General features: G+C 40.0%; 1 protein-coding gene across 2 annotated transcripts in view; it reads right to left on the bottom strand.

The window, feature by feature from the left end:
- The window catches only part of prmt3 (protein arginine methyltransferase 3), a 119,372-nt gene that overhangs the window by 81,711 nt on the left and 20,524 nt on the right, over nucleotides 1-17,137 (bottom strand). For both annotated transcript variants that reach the window (XR_008559332.2, XM_054732209.2), the window contains exon 10: nucleotides 16,139-16,238. Coding sequence is in view for 1 of the 2 variants with exons in the window: in XM_054732209.2 (XP_054588184.2) it covers nucleotides 16,139-16,238 (100 nt within the window). In the remaining variant the exon portion in view is untranslated. The remainder of the gene's footprint in view (nucleotides 1-16,138; nucleotides 16,239-17,137) is intronic.

A 17,137-nucleotide genomic window follows, 5' to 3' on the forward strand; every position in this document is an offset into this window, starting at 1 on the left:
TCTATCGCCTCTTAGTCTCTTATCTATTGATCTGGCTGACCTTCCTCTTGGTGTCAGAAATAATTTTATTTTGATGTCTACACTTAAGGTTTGGCATAATATTGCTGCCCACGTCGGAAGAAGAGGTTTTTCTAGTGCACTGCAGCCTCTAATTAGGAATAAAGCTTTCCCCCCAGGTATTGGCATTAGTATATTTGATGTTTGGCACTCTAAAAATATAAGATTTATTTGCGATCTGTTTGATAGGGGTAGTTTAATGGCCTTTAATCAAATTCAAATTAAGTATAATTTACCACATAAACACTTTTTTGGGTTCTTACAAGTAAGACATTTTGTAAATTCCCTTAAATTTCCAGCCAATCAGCCAGTTTTAAATCCTATTGAAAGCTTTCTTCTTAAATTTAATGAGGAAATAATCATAAACAAGAAATTTATCTCTCTTTGTTATGGGAAATTATTGTCTTTGAATTTTGTGACCACTGATAAGGCCAGGGTTCGGTGGGAGACCGACCTCAAAGTTCAGCTTAGTACAGAAGCATGGTCCAAAACTTTTAGATCTGCCAAGAAATTGTTTTCCTGTAACAGACTCCAGGAAAGCCATTACAGAATTTTACATAGACTCCAGCGAACGCCAGAGTTTCTAAATAAAATTCATCCTCAGATTTCTCCTCTTTGTGTAAAGTGCACTACGGGTGTGGGGACATATTATCATTGCATATGGCAATGTCCTTTAATTTTTAGATTTTGGGAAAATATTGCTATAGAGCTTCGCTCCATATTTCATCAAATGATCCCACTGAACCCTGTGCTGTTCGTTCTGGGTCTGTCTATAGAAGGGCTCTCTCTGTCTTCTGTACAGATGCTCTTGTTAGGTAAACTTTTACATTTAGCGAGGCGATGTGTACTGTTTCAATGGATTCGGATACAGCCTCCCACTGTTACACAATGGTACAGAGAAATGTTTAAGGTGCTGCCAATGGAGCGCCTCAGTGCCGTCATAAAGGGCAATTGTAATGCATTTTGTAGGACATGGCAGCCGTTGCTTGATCACTTACCTCGTGACCTTGCTGTGTTATTACATAAAGGGGGGTCACATTTTGTTTTTAAACATCATGATTAATGTCTGCACCCCCCCCCCCCCCGTTACTTTCGCTTGACTTCAAATGTGAAACGCTGTACGTATTTTGACCCAGACATATATATATTTGTAACTCATGTACCTGTATTTGTTTTTCCTTTTCTTATTTTTATCTGGCTGTGCTGATTTGTAGTTATTTGTGTTGTTCTAAAAACTTAATAAATCATTGTTTAGAAAGAAATCCCAATGTAACCATAGAAGCACCACTTGCTATAGAGCTCCGGGAGTTGACGTTGCTTCTCCCGGCATGCAACAGTTCAAATCGAAACAGCGCCATATTGGCAGGCAGAAGCCTGCAGCTGGACTATTTATTGTCAGAAAACTCAATCAAACGGGAAATATGGTAGATTTCTGTTGTGCCCCAAGATGCCAGAACAGACGCGGACGACATAAGGAATGAGCCATCTACAGGATTCCCCAAGATCCGGAGCGCCGCAAATGTTGGATCATTGTAATAAAACGCGTTAGTGACCGAGCTAAGATAAAGTTGTGGGATCCCGAGAGTAAAGGTTTTCCCTTTTGCAGCGACCACTTCATATCAGGTACTTAAACCAATGTTTCCTCAACTGTGTATGGTATTTATTTTAAATGCTTTTATTACAATTCTTAGTGGGCTTCTTAAACTTATTTTGGTGTGGCTTTTTCTGTCTTATTACTCATAGCAACAAGTAAACGTCACGTAAAACGTTGCCTCGTGATTTCTGCGTGCTGCCGTTTAACGTGTTTTATGATCACAGCAATTAACCGGCTAAGCTGTATTTCATTTTTAAGCAATGGTTGATCAATTGTCAGATCACACATAAAACACACTTTGGATTGCTATTATCTGTCTCACAAGACAGATCTCAGACAGATCCTGAGACGCTCCTGCTTGACATATTTATTTTATTCACGGAAATTAAATCAAACTAGTAATTTCTTTTGGCGTTATTTGTCCATCCATCCATCCATCCATCCATCCATTCATTTTCATCCGCTTATCCGGAGTCAGGTTGCGAGGGCAGTAGCCTAAGTCGAGAGGCCCAGACGTCCCTCTCCCCAGTCACTTGGGCCAGCTCCTCCGGGGGAATCCCAAAGCGTTTCCTGGCCAGGTCTGGTATGAAGTCCACTCCGACAGCTTCTGGCGTTTTTAAAAAGTATCCCAGGGACACGGTAAGGGTCGGAGATGTTTAGTCTATTTAATTTCTGACTATATAAAACGATTTCTTCGGTTTTAGTGTGAAGTAAACTCAGACGAAGTAAAATGCAAGCCGATCCCATTCATTTTGTTTACCTTTGTTGCCTGCCAACATGGTGTCTACTCTCTGAGAGTCACGTGATGTCCAGAGCTCTATATGCTGTGTGTGTGTAGATATGTGTGTGTGTGTAGATATGTGTGTGTGTGTGTGTGTGTAGATGTGTGTGTGTGTGTGTGTAGATGTGTGTGTGTGTGTGTGTGTGTGTGTGTGTGTGTGTGTGTGTGTGTGTGTGTGTGTGTGTGTGTGTGTGTGTGTCTGCTAGGGCTGGGGGTTAACGATTATTTTTAAAACGATTATTCTGAGGTTTTTTTATTGAATAGTCGACTATTCTAATGACTATTTAGACAATTAATCTAATGATTATTTTTCTATTGCACAGTTAAAACCAAAAAATCTCTAATAAATTCCTCAAAAAAACTGATGAATTGTTACTGTAAGAGAATAAACACTACAGGCCTTCCATTTTGCATAACACTGCTTTTATTGTGTTGCAGTTGGTTATGCTCTGGTGACGTGTAGAACTTGGGAGAGCAGGCTGCTGCCTGAGAGGTGGTTGGAGACGGAGTTTCACCATGCTGCTTTGTTTTGGTCACTTATGTGCGTGAGGCGAGTGGTGTTACGACCCTTCCTGGGGAGTTTGGCTCGTGTGAAAAAAGGAAGGGACAATAACGTGGGATTTAAAAGTTAAAATGATGATCAGGTTTATTTACGACTACAAAAAAACATAAATCTTTCCATCCACAGGTTGGGAATGATAAAACTAATTCTGCCTGTGGGGAATTAAAACAAAAGTACAAATAAGTAGGGATGTCCCACTGGGCAAAGATTGCAGGGTTCTGGACCAAAATAAGGATCTCCAAAGGTCCAAACTCTAAACTGGGCGGTTAAACCAAACTCAAGGTGATATTTTAAACTAAACAGAAAACCCACGACACTCGAAATGTAATAAAAGGGAGATCTACGCCACAAAACAGATGAACTCTAAACGAAAACGTAACAGCCTATCCAAACACAAGAAGCTGTTAGCGAAAATGCTAACAGTAGCTTTACCAACGTTAAGTTCAAGTTACCAAGTTTAAATAAACCAAAAACACCCAGCAAACAGACCAGCACGGAGGAGAGACTGCTACCACCAAAACAGCTCTCCTAATGTCTGAAAGAAGCTCCTTTATGAAGGGAGAAATGCTCCCGGTGATTTTCTACATCTGCGGTAGAGACGGAGCAGCGCATCTGACCCCGGAAGTTGTTGTCCGTGACCAGGAGACGAAGGCGGGCAAAACAGGAAAGGAATCTAGTAGCAGAAGGACATTGTTCCGGGTCTTCGGTATTTGGCGGAGATGTTAGCGAAGGCGGAGAAGAGGGCGAACTAGAGGAAAAACATGCAGATTCCTCCTCTACAAACTCCTGGGGATGCAACAAGTGGGCGTGGTGCGTCGACTACCGGATCTGACGTCGACGAATTTTTAGAATCGAGCCGTCGACGTCATCGAGGCTTCGCTACAGCCCTAGTGTCTGCTCTGTCGTCTCGATCCCCAGTGAGTTGTGGAGGATGGCTGCTTATATTATTATATTTTCGGGGCAGCAGTAGCTCAACAGGATGAGCGGGTCGTCCAGTAATTGGAAGGTGCAGGTTCGATCCCGGCTCCGGACAGAGAATTCTGCTGTTGTGTCCTTGGGCAAGACACTTAACCCGCCTTGCCTGCTGGTGGTGGTTGGAGGGACCAGTGGTGCCTGTGCTTGTCAGCCTCGCCTCTGTCAGTGCGCCCCAGGGCAGCTGTGGCTACATTGTAGCTCATCACCATAAGTGTGTGAATGTATGAATGATACACTGTAGTGTAAAGCGCTTTGGAGTCCTTACTCTGAGAGGCGCTATACAAGTGTGGGTCATATTGAACCAGGATCCTCTGGAGGTTTCTTCCTGTTAAAAGGGAGTTTTCCTCTCCACTGTTGCTACATGCTTGCGTAGTATGAGGATTGCTGTAAAGTTGACTTGATGCAATTTTCTGGGTTCCTCATATAGGAAACTTTTCACCGATTGGCTTAATGAACTGACCTGTATTTGAATGTTTATTATGTGAAGTACCTTGAGACGACTCTTGTCATGATTTGGCGCCATATAAATAAACTTGAATTGAATTGTAAATGTTCGTAATTACCATGACTACAGCGACACGTCGCATATGTGTCACCACAGAATCTCCTCTCCCCTAACGTAGATGCTACTAACCAAATGCCCAGATTTATGGCGGTTTGTTCCTCCTGAAAGAAGGATTTGAAGTTTGGTGAACTGACAGCCATTTTCCCTCTGTTTTCTGTGTGTCTGGTTCGATTATGTCACTTTAGTGATGCACATTTGTAGTCCTGGACTTATTTTCACACAAAACCTAAAATAGCATTTCCCCCAATCAAAAATAAGCGCATTCTTGGTATTAAAAAGCTTCTTTAAAATTCACGGACATCATATGTGAAATCTGTCGAACATAAGCGGAATTAAAAAATTTTGTTTTTAGCCTCATTGACTTGTATTCATTTTTCTGTTCTTCCGGGGATCCATGGTCTGGATGCAGATGGGCGTGACTTAGGCTCACTATATACACCCAGAAGGGCTCTGAGATCCTTAGGAAACAGTCAGCTGGTAGAACCCCGGGTCAGAACCTAACTGAGTGAAGCTGCTTTTAGCTACTAAGCTTCACACAGTTGGAATCAGCTTCCTTATGACCTCAGATGTGCCCCAACTCTGGTAACTTTTACATAAAAATTGAATGATGGGTTTCCTATGCTGCACCTTCTGCACTGTAATTACTCACCCTTTAGCTTTCATTTCTTTTATCTTAAATCTGAAATTAATTAGTGTGTATTTTAATTGTGCTGTCACGTTAATTTTAATGTTCATGCTATTCTTGCTAAAGGAAAGCACATTGAATTGCCTGTGAATGAAAGTTGCTATATAAATAAAGCTGCCTTGCTTTTAACTGCTGAAATGTGATTTAAAAAATTGATAAATAAATGCAGGAGTGAGAAAAGTTTTTGAATTGGTAAAAAAAAATCAACTCAGGGAGTTTGATAATAGATTTTTATATTAATGATGATCATCATACCTCTTTATTTCAAAGTTTGCATCCCAGTTTTTCAGGTGTCAGTAAGCCTAACCACTTCAACTTCATTTTACATCCAAAAGGGGCCCCTTCCTCGAAATACAAAAAGTGGGGCTGAAGAGTCGAGGCAAATCTGTTTTTCATTATCGTTTTAAGAACTTCAATCCAAATCAGAAGCAACACAAAAGTTTGTTAGAACCAACTATTCTCTAGTCTTTGTCATTTAGCCCCATCAGTCATCCTCTGTGACTGATCTAGGAGAGGAGGAGCAACAGTCTTAATTTGGCCTTTAGGGAACTCAGCTTTCCTCCTTCCTGACAGCAGCACATTCTCCTGTCTTCAATGAACTGTTTGTTTTTTGGTGTGCTGAGAAACCGAACAAATCAATGTTGTGAGTTATGAAATGACAGCAGTGCAGCTGAAGGCAGTCTTTCCAGCAGACAGACTCTCATTTTCCCTCTTCTCCTCCACCTTCGCTAGCACAAATGCACCACATCCATCACCCATCTCTGTCTATTAGCCCTGTAACCACCGCACGTCTTCTCAGTCATACAACTCCTACAGCTGGACTTCATAGACAAGGATGTGTTTTCTCTTCATCTTTAATTGTCAATTAACAGAGTTCTTTATGACTAGTCACTCAAACCCACTGCAATGTCTTAAATTTTGCTCAAGATTTTATCAAACCATAGTGGAGTCAAGCTTTTTTTTTTTTTTTATAAAGTGCATTTTTAATATTCTTTAAAATTGTAGAAAAACATAATCTAAGGTCAAAAAGTTACTTTGATTATCCTTTCAGGTTTTCAGATAACTAGCAGGTGTTAAAAAATACTAAATCAAGAGAAGTGGGCAGGCTTCCCTAAAACACTCGCAGTTTTGGAGTCACGTGACTCATTACGTAGCTCAAGGAAAACTTAGGAAGACGTGCTTTATCCAGGGCTCCAGTTATTTTTAGTTGCTGAAGTAACACCAATTCAACTAGTTTAACGATTGTTAATGTTTGTGTATGTTGGGGTTGTACACGCTCTTGTTTGTCTGGACATTGTGTTCATTGATTTCCATAATAGAAAATTAATTATTGGAAGCATAGAGAGCAGATCACATAAACCTAGAGACGACATGGACTGGGGCTTTCTATCAGCGCTGCTGTAACTTTAGGCTGCCGTGTTGGATGGGTCACCAGTCGCCCCAAGTGCATTCATTGGGCTAGAAAAGTCATTAGTAATCCCACATAATCTGTTTTCAATAGTATGCCGGTTGTTGGAACCATAGACTGCACAAAAACAGGCATAGTTACTTACTCAGCGTTCACTCCGATCGCTGTTTGAATGTGGGACTACTTTCTTTTGAGGGTAAGTAGTAAAGTCACATGATTGTTTTAGACCAATGTATAAACTGACATTTTTGCATTTATTCCCCAAAAATATGAAATTCAGCTGTTCTTTGTGTTAAGAGAAATTAGAAAGGCTCTGGTAACATAAAAATTTCACACCTTTTATTGCTCTGAGAGAGGGTTTTAGTGATTTGACTAAATAAAACTGACTTTTAGTTTTTCACCATAGTAACACAGATCCACAATTTTACAAGTTCCCTGACATTTTTATCACATATTTTTTAGTCTCTCACTAAATAGGAACAATATTTTAGGCCAGAGAACACGATGAGAGAAAAACCTATTGTTTGTGATTTCTGTTGTGAGACATAATCAATGACTTCCTCTTGATCCAAAGAGCATGAATCTTCATATCTATAAATCAACACAATTCCATTGTATTACGTTGTTTGATGGCAGCAAACAAACAGCTATAGTCTTACCAAGAATTACCAGCATACAAACATAGAAGTTTCAACATAATGTGCAGCTTACAAACTGTAACAGGTGTAACACCAGACAGTAATGTATAAATACAACAGATGGCTTTAAAAGCAAACCTGCAAGCTAATTTAGTTTAGTCTATATCACGTGTCAGACACAAGGCCCGTGGGCCTGAGCATTTTTATGTGGCCCGCGAGATAAATATCAAAACTATATTAAAACTGCCCCGCTGGCCGATTTTACAGCAAAGACTACAACTCCCATGACGCTTTGTGGCGTTAGCATGGAGCCGAAGCGCCCCCTCCTTCCGTCTGTTGCCAGTGTCTGCAGCTCCGCTGTCTCAGACCAACTAAACACTTCTTTCACTCAGCGCCAAGTTTACTCAGCTATTTGCCAACGTTGAAGCACAGAAATGGAGATTTTAACCGCTCAGTAATGTGTTCATTTTCAGTTTTCGTTTTCTAGTATTCACTGCTTGAATAAATGTTATATAATTTGATATATTTTTAATTTTAGAGATTCTTCTGATGAAGAGTCATCCACCATCACCAGCAATAGGCAATGCCAGAGACAAGATCTTGCTGGAGATGCTCCACATCTTCTGGACTCCTGGACAACAAAGTCAAACCCAGGTACCGTCGACCCACGCCACCCAGATTTAGCCCCAGAAGAACCCCTGGCTATCAGCTTCCCCTCATGGATGAAACAGGTACACTCAGTGCAAAAAAAAAAAACACACACACACACTCCCTGGATGTGCAAAGAGTGCAAGAAAGGGTTTTGTCTGCAGCAGGACAGGAATTGCTCTGCAGAAGACCACAGCAGCTAAAAACACCTGAACATTGACAGACAATATCACCTGAAACTCAGACACTGAAAGTTGTACATGTAAAAAAATCAATACAAGGTTGTAATCCATGTTAGGTTACATTTATGCCATTTCAGATTTTTTATTCATGTACATTTGTATTTTCTATCCATAAATTTCTGAAGAAAAATTTAATCTGTTTTTTCTGTTATTACATTATTGTTACAAAATAACTGCAAAATATTTACAGATATAGAAAGCTAAGCTTGTCCTGATAATGAGGTAAATGTTTTTGTTCAGATAGGACCTTTTTTGACAGATTTATTCAAAGATAAAGATAAACATGGCCAGGCGGACTTGAACAATGGCAGTACTAAAAGGGTTAAACTTCCTTAGCTGTCTGTTTCAAAATACATCCATATTACAGATGTTTTCTCTCTCTTGAGGCAATAGGTATGCTCTGTGTTAGCTAACAGCTATACGTTATTATTTGTGAATTCCTTAGCTACCTTAAATTGTTGGACTTTATGTTGTTGTTCTGTGAAACAAAGATTACTGATGTAGAGGAACTTGTTGAATTTAAAACTAAGCCATTGTTACTCAGTTTGAAAACCTCTTTCTCAGGATGAATTTAAAAAGTAATGTTTGTTGTTTTTTATGGTTAAAGCAGATTTTTCCCACCCGATTCCGATCCATTAAAAATCACGTGGTCAGACCTGATTTTCGATTACATGATTGGATCAGAGCATCTCTAATTTTTGGTCAATGAATCAGTCAGTCTTGTGGATGAGACATTACAAAGTCTCGCAGTCTCTCTTTCGTAACATTCCAAGTACATATGCACATTACACATCATTAGGAAGTTAGGATTATTGTGATTCCAATGATGTTTTGCAATCAAGGACAGGGATAAGTACCGAATTCTATACTTTTTAAGGCATCGACTGAATTCCATTGTGCCGACTGAGTACCGATTCACGTCATATGAAACAGTGCCTTTTCTCTGTACCGATGCAGCGCACTGACGCAAGAGTGTGATGTCATCAGTCACTGTAGGTGAGCTGTAACCAAAGAAGCATGGCAGAGAGGAAGCGTTATGAAGTTTGGGTCAACTTCACTAAATGGGATGGGTAACTGGGTGATGACGAAACCAGCAACAGCAACTTAAGTGAGGTACCATCGTCTTAATCTGCTCCGGTGGGTAAATAAACACAAAAAGATGTTTGCTTCAGTGTAATTTGCAGTTTATAAAACTACAAGGACCCACCATCACACTGTTTGTTCAGAGGGGAAAGGAGAGGAAAAGGAGCACATGGCGCTGGGATTAGTTGGTGAAACACCACAACATTAAAATTCAAACTGTTGTATGGTATCAAAGTTTGCTTTAATTACATTTGTAGTTTATAATGCGTGTTCTCCTCATCATAGTTATTCCAGAGGGATTAGAAGAGGAGTACATGGAGCCGGGTTTGTTTTTGCGTCATTTAGAAACAGTTGTTGCAAAAGGTTTTGAAGTATTGAAGAATTTTGTACAACACTATGATGATAAAATACAAACAGTTGTATATGTATCATGATATTTACCAAATATGTTCATATATTGGGAAAATAAACAATATATATTATTTAAAAGCTGAAGGGTTGGCTCTGCTGAAGCAAAATATTCAATATAGGACAGGGGCACCGCCCCCTACACTCATTACGGCACATTGTTTTGTTAATCGACGTATGAAATAGACAATGTAACTTGAAAAATAATAATCTCAAACATGAGGACCAGTCTTATATAGAAAGAATATAATGAATAGTGATGGCAAGGGCTCCTTGTGTTCTGGAAAACCAGACTCCTTCATAGGGTTTATTTTCTTTCTCCAGCTATAAAGTGAACAGTCACTATTGTTTCACTTCTGAAAGGTTGCCTTTAAAAAGAGAACCTGTAATGTTTAGAGAAACTAAGTGTGATAAACAGAGTAAGGGAACCATCACACAAGTCTAGAGCTCAAGGTGGAGTCATATAGGGCTGCAACAACGAATCGATAAATTCGATGAAAATCGATTACTAAAAGCGTTGGCAACGAATTGCGTCATCGATTCGTTGTGTTGCGCAACTCTTCCAAAAGCCCCCTCCCCTCCCGCCCGCCGTTGCGCGCAGACCGGTAGAGAGCCGGCAGGTGTTTGTAAGAGGAACATGGCAGAAGCAGCGAGACCCCAAAAAAGTAAAAACTTTTAAAGTTTGGGAGCATTTTCAGTTAAATCAGGCGAAGACATGCAACGTTTGTAGGTCAGACTTAGCATGGCACGGGGATACTACGGTGATGATGCAGCGTCTTAAACGCAAGCATGTCAGAATCATCAGCGAGGAAGGAGAGAGCTCGATGTCCGGGTAAGTTAAAAACTTTTCAAAAGTGATTCACCCAAGCCCCGGATTATTACACACGCTAGACATGCCCTAAGCTCGTAAAAAAAAGTCTATAAAATTGTAAGCGCGACGCTATTAGATAGGCGGGGGGGGGGGGGACTCGCGCCGCTGCGAACCGGTTCCGCCGTCACATTTCCGCAGAAACTGGTTGATTACACCGGGGCCAGACTACTAACATGTGGCTTTACAACCACAATGTCCTCAGAAGCGAAAACGCTCTTAAAAGGGAGGGAGGAGTCCTAACTGTTGCTGCAGGCGTGTTGTGTGAGTGCAGTTATATACTGGTTAATATATTTTTGGGTTCAGTTGCTTTCATGTGGCCTAATGTGAGTCTATTTGGGATCATTGGAATGATCAGCAACATTTCTTGATGTGACTTTATGGCAGTTGCCCAGGGCATCATCGCAAGGAGGATGGCATTCATTTATTATTGTTTTATTTGGTATTGTTTCAGTCATTTTTGGAAATAGTGATTAATTTTGATTAATTCACAGCCTATGTTTAATTACATTTAAAAATTAGTTGTTTGACATCCCCAATTATAATAAATGTCTACAGATGAGATCAAACAAAACAGATGAGAATTGCCCTTAAAGAGCAAGTGACCCCCAAATAAACTTTTTTTTGCTGATAAACTAAATAAACGAGTGTCTAATCGTGCTGCAGACACGTGTCATCAATAATTTGGCACTTCAGTGCATCTTAGTTAAAATTTAAATATTCTGCCTCAAACTGGCAGTGTTGTGCCATTGTCAGGTAAAAACTCTGCACTGTATTTTAATTTAAATCTGCCACCGCTATTGGCTAAGAAGTATGCTATGATGTAAACTGGTACATTATGATGTCACAATGTTGTCGTGAGCCTGAGTGTGTGTGTATTTGTTAGCGGCTCCGCCCTCTCGGTCTGCCAGGCAACAGCATGTGTTGCATTTTTCAAACATGAAGCGGGAGTGGAGTTAGACTCTGGTAGGGGTTGACTTGCTCTTTAAGCTGTTTAACTTGGACCAAGCATTTTAGGTCACAGATAGGTGTAGCTTAGGATCTCTGTCAATACACCTTATAAGACAATTTAGGTGATGGCATGTTGTTTTTCTGCTATTGAACTGTTTTCTAATAATGGTGTGTTTAATAAAGTGAAGGAAGGAGAAAAATAACGTTTCCCTAGCAGTTTTTAAAAATGTCCCTATGTAATCCGATTAATAGATTAATCGTGTCGAGACCCCATCCGATTAATCGATTATCCAAATGATCGTTTGTTGCAGCCCTAGAGTCATATCACTTACTTCACACATCTGAGAAAGAAAGAGCAAATACATGTTTGAGAATGCACGTCTTCAACCTTTCATCACAACCTCAGGGTATTGACTAAGCATGTGAAAACATAGCATTAGATGTCTCCTTTAGTTTAAAATTGCAAATCTGAGAGCATTATAAACAGTTAGAGACATAGACAGTTGTTAGAGTTGTCAGAAATGAAACCACTTGGGTTTTAAAGAAGCTAACCAAATTATTAATTAAACCTAATTATTAAATTATCTGGTTTAGAGGTTAGTGGTTGTCAAATGATCATTCAGCACTACTATGTGAGAATTATTAATGATTATCTTATTACACTCAGATAGATGTTCAAAACGTAACTTTAGTAGTTTAAAACTGTACCTTTGACTTATAATCTCACGAGAGCAAAAGAAAATAGCAGAGCTAACTTATGCAGAATGGCTCAGATAATAAGACATTACCTGGACTTAACACAAAATAAAGCTGCCTTCGAGACAACTGTCATTTTCCTTTTCTCACAAACAAACTGAAGCACAGCTCTTCAAGTCCCAGTCATCCTGAGAAATGTCTGCCACAGTTGGCCTGATGAGAAGTGACTGGGGAATTCTTAGATTTATTAGCGCTCTGTGAGCCAGTGTCATCAGAGATTACGCCCCCTATCCTTCACTGTTCCACTGGCACGTCAGCCACCGAATTTCAATTTCCTCAGCAAGAGGATGGCGAGGCTCTGGCTGACGACCTGTGCTCATGACCCTGGAGTATCACGATGAATGGGGGTGGGGGGTGGAGGAGGGACAGATACGGGATGCTCATGAATTAGGGATGACTTCACCGGTGCATCCAACTTTGGCCGTCCCGTCTGTATCACCACAGAGAATCTCCCTGATAAATGGCCATCAAGGGGGAGGAAGACTGCTCTTCTTGGTTAGATATTCAGCGGAGCTTAAGGATGCATTCAGCTTTTTTTTTTTTAAGTGACACCATGTTCAAAACTTGCATTGCTCCAGCTTGCACTCGAGAGGGAACATGGAAGAGTTTGACTAAGAGCGAAGCATCAATACAGTGACTGTGTGTTTTCCACGGAAAATAAACATAAGATTGTATCACACTACACCTGATCTAGAAATATATTTAAATATAAATGTAATTATTAAGTGTTATTTATCAAATATAAATGTTTAACCTTGATCATTAAATTAAATAGTTTGGACCTGATGCGGAATGGCTCACACATCTCTATAGAAGGCCTCTCAGCTTACATTAGACTAGGGTTCGCCAACATGTCGCTCGCGACACACATGAAAGTCACTCACATGGCAGCAGCAAGCCAGCCATCCTGACTTGTAATCAACGAGGAGCGGGCTTTTAATTTTTTGCCAAGCCGTCCCTATTTTCTTTAATATCTAACCTAAAATTAATTTTGTGGAAGTAAATTCAAAATATGATTATTGCACAAATCTTTTGGCAAACGTGTTCTACTGGAAATACGCAGATTAATTGATCAAGTTTCAGCAAAGATCCCATTTCTGTCAACTGTGATCTCAGCGGCTGCAGCCGGAGCGGGGCTGAAGATGCGCTTCTAAAGAAGACGGGGTGACGTCAGTTTACAGACCAGGGGTCTCATTTATCAAGCTTGCTTACGCACAAAACGGGGTCGGAAAACTGTGTAAGCAACTTTCCACGCAAACGTTGGGATTTATAAAAGAAAACTTAGCAGAAAAATGTGCACAACTTTAAGCTGACTAAGGACCTGGCTTACGCACATTTTGGACGTGGAGAGCACATGCAGTGCTGCTGCTGAGGATACAATTATGAATTCCAGCAGCATTATCACTTGTACCGCTTCGTACACACAGAGCAAGCCCCCCACACATGCACACACACACACAAACATACACATACACACACCCTGAAGCGCAGAATACGGAATGCTGAATATCAGCAGGGGGCAGATTGAGACAGTATGTCATGCGTCTGTGACAGTGTGTGTGTCCGGTAACTGTGACCCGATAGATCATGCACCCTGGTTACTTGGCCAAGCGAGTTCTCCGTTTGGGTGACTGGTTAGCACGCGTGACTCTCACCCTGGAGTCCGGGGATCGAATCCTGATCGGACCTTTTTTTTTATATCTGCCACTTATCTCTCTGAAGAATTCACAACATTGACAGCTTCAGCAACGCTGTGCCACTCCGTGGATTTTCTCATACTTGTTTTGCAAAAGCACTTCCTTTCATTTCTCCACCTCACCCACAGGTACCTCAATTTCTGCTTCTGTGAAATTGTGCTTCCTTGATCTGCCTTGATCCACGGTCGCCATGTCATTGGCGGAGCGCTGCAACAGCCGGCTTATGTATATGCATGAGATCCACAAGGCACTTTGCATTGACTATTTATGGCAGTAAGTGGGCGTGGTGAGGGCGGGATGTGACTAAAAAGCAGCTGAGAACCTTTCTCGTTAGTCTCCGATTTATGAAGCGGAGATTGTGTGCAGCTGTGCGTACTCCATGTTTGATAGATCACAAACCTACTTGGCATAAGTACTTTTTTTTTCTGAGCTTAAGTACGGTTTTAGTAAGGATTGTAGCGTAGTAATTATTGTATGTATTTGGGTGCTTTTAAAGCTTAATATACTACCCTACACTTTGACCAATGTGATGTGAATTTTCATATAAATATGGGAAGAAACGAAAAACGGCAAACATCAGGTCGTTTTTTAATGCTCCATAACGTCAAGTAAGTAGAAACTTGCATTTTGATAAAGACATCTATAAGAAAGAAATGAAATGCCTATGAAATTGTTTCTAAATGGTTTCATTAGGCAAAGTCCAGTCACTTGAGCACAGGCAGCCAGAGCCTGTCAGACACAGGCACAGAGTCACAGGTCAGTCTCTTATGAGGACATACAGTGTTGTATGTAGAGAGCATTTTTTTCATGTCCCCCCAAAAAATTACTCTCTGAAGTTTTACTGTTTAAAATTGAAATGGGATTTCCGCCCTTGGCTCCAGGCTTTATTTACTTTGTTGACTGGGTATAAAAATGCCTAAAATCTGAGCAAATAGACACAAAATCATGTTTTTATTCATCCTACTGGTAGTTTATTTTGCTCAAATTGAAAATGAGGCCTGCCTCTAATTCTGGCCTCCTTCCAATGAAGGACAATTGTCATCCATGAACTGTCATTTATGATTGTCATTCAAATTGTAAAGTTTAAACATTGTTAGTAATAAATTCTTCTTTTTTAAACTTGCCTCATTCTTTGATATGAAACACAGAAAGGTATAATTATTTCCGGTTATTGAAAAAGCAAAGATTCCTAACTTCTGATTCAAAAACAAACTTTTGCTACTAAATTTAATTACCTTAAATTAAACATTAATCTTTGGATTAAAAATAGACCAAACAGGTTGGTGTATGAACTTAAATCGATTATATAAGTATCCTGGATATTTATTAGAGCTGAGGAAAATAATCAAATAATTGATGCATCGGGATGCAGACAAACGATTCTGCATCGTAGAAGAGTACGCCATAATCGATTATAGTGGAACGTAGTTTTGTTTTTTTAACGGCGGCACCAGCGCAGCATCCAAATCTGTCAGAGCGTGTGTCCTCCACATTTACCAAGTGGTTCCGCCTTAATGTGGTACTGCAGGGCTGAGCGCTAGAGTTGTAACCTGAGACCGAACCGGAACCAAATCAGCCCGACCGGTTCTGTTGGATTTGGGCTGATTGAGCAGGTTGTCATGCGGCACGCTCCGCTCGCTCAATCAGCGACAGAGAGAGAGAGAGACACTGTCTGCTCACACAAGAGAGAGGATCGGAGGACGATCCTCCAAACCGATGCTCCAAACACGTGTTATTACTTTCATAATTTAATTATTATTTCTCCTGGAAGCGCTCAGTCAGACCGAGTGTTGTGATGCTGGGAGATCCAGTCGTGGGGAGGGGGCGGGGTCAATGACGGCGGCTGCAGCGTGATCATCTGTCTCTCTTATTTAGGGACACGGAGAAGTTGAAAGGAGAGAGAAATAGAAGATAGAAGTTTTTGTTCCAATTTATTCTTTTGTTTCATGATGATAAACTGATGTTAAATTCAGCTTAAAGAGAAACTGGGAGGAAGCTCTTGTCCATTTTAGGTTACAGGAGGTCTTGTCTCCTATCTGCTCCTCCAGAGACAGCGTGGACATGAGGGTCACATGGTGAGGGTCCCACAGGACAGGTTAGTGGAAAGGTTTGTAGTTAGCTGGTTAGTGAAAGAGATCCATCAGGTGGGTAATTTAATCCTAATCCAGCCCACAGCCTTCAGCTAGTGTTATTATCAGAAAGAATAAAACAAGAACTGACCATCCATTCAGAGATGATGATGTCAACCTTCTCCACAGGAAGCTTGATGTCCTCAATCCGGCCTTTGATCAAAGTGATCTTGTCTTCCAGATTATTGGATCTGTGGGATAACACAGCAGCATGTAAAAACTGAATCATAAAAAAGTAAAACTGGGCTACATAATTTCTGCTCAAATTATAAAATAAATGTAATAAATAAAAATTAAAACCTTTAATAGCCTAATTGAGGCAACTGTATACTTGCCTGTTATTTTATTGCCACTGATTTAGGTTATGCGTGATGTTTTGGACTAGTCAGTTAAAAAGCAATAATTATAATAATAATAATGATAATAATAATAATGGGGATGCTCGATGATGGCTTTTTTACTGATATCGATGTACCGATATTGTCTATTAATTTCCGATACCGATATATGCTATATCCCCAATCATAAAAAAATAACTACATTTTAGCTTACTAACATCACATTTTTCCCATCATGCTAAAATTTTAAACATTTTCATGTTTTCAACATGCAAAATGACAACTATTTCAATTTAAGATAGTAATAGGAAAAGTGCCATATTTATTTTTCCCTAAGCATGACTATCATGCGTATATTAGCTAGTAATCCATTTTCTTTTTCTGTATATTGCAGCTATGGTAATGAACATTTCTAAAAGTCTTCTGATAAGAAAGCAAGCCTTGGGTGAAGAATCTTGTTTTTGCTTTAGTGGTTTGTTAGCTGCTAGCTACACAAAGCTAGCTAGAGGACAGTGTATGTTCACTAGACGGCAAATTTCTACTTCACAATTTGTGCCAAATAAACTAAAATATCCCAAAAACTTTACCTTTGATCTGTCATATTTTTACATTTTGAGAGAGAGAAGTTGCTGAAGAGGTTGATGTATAATATGTGTATGGTATGTAAACTTTGGGTCATCAAACGACTGAAAACCAACATATTTTCCAATATTGCATTTTAATGCCGATTTCTGTTGATTTTATTGGTAGAC

This window comes from Nothobranchius furzeri, chromosome 9 (genome assembly GCF_043380555.1).
Source record: "Nothobranchius furzeri strain GRZ-AD chromosome 9, NfurGRZ-RIMD1, whole genome shotgun sequence".
NCBI classification, from domain to species: Eukaryota; Metazoa; Chordata; class Actinopteri; order Cyprinodontiformes; family Nothobranchiidae; genus Nothobranchius; species Nothobranchius furzeri.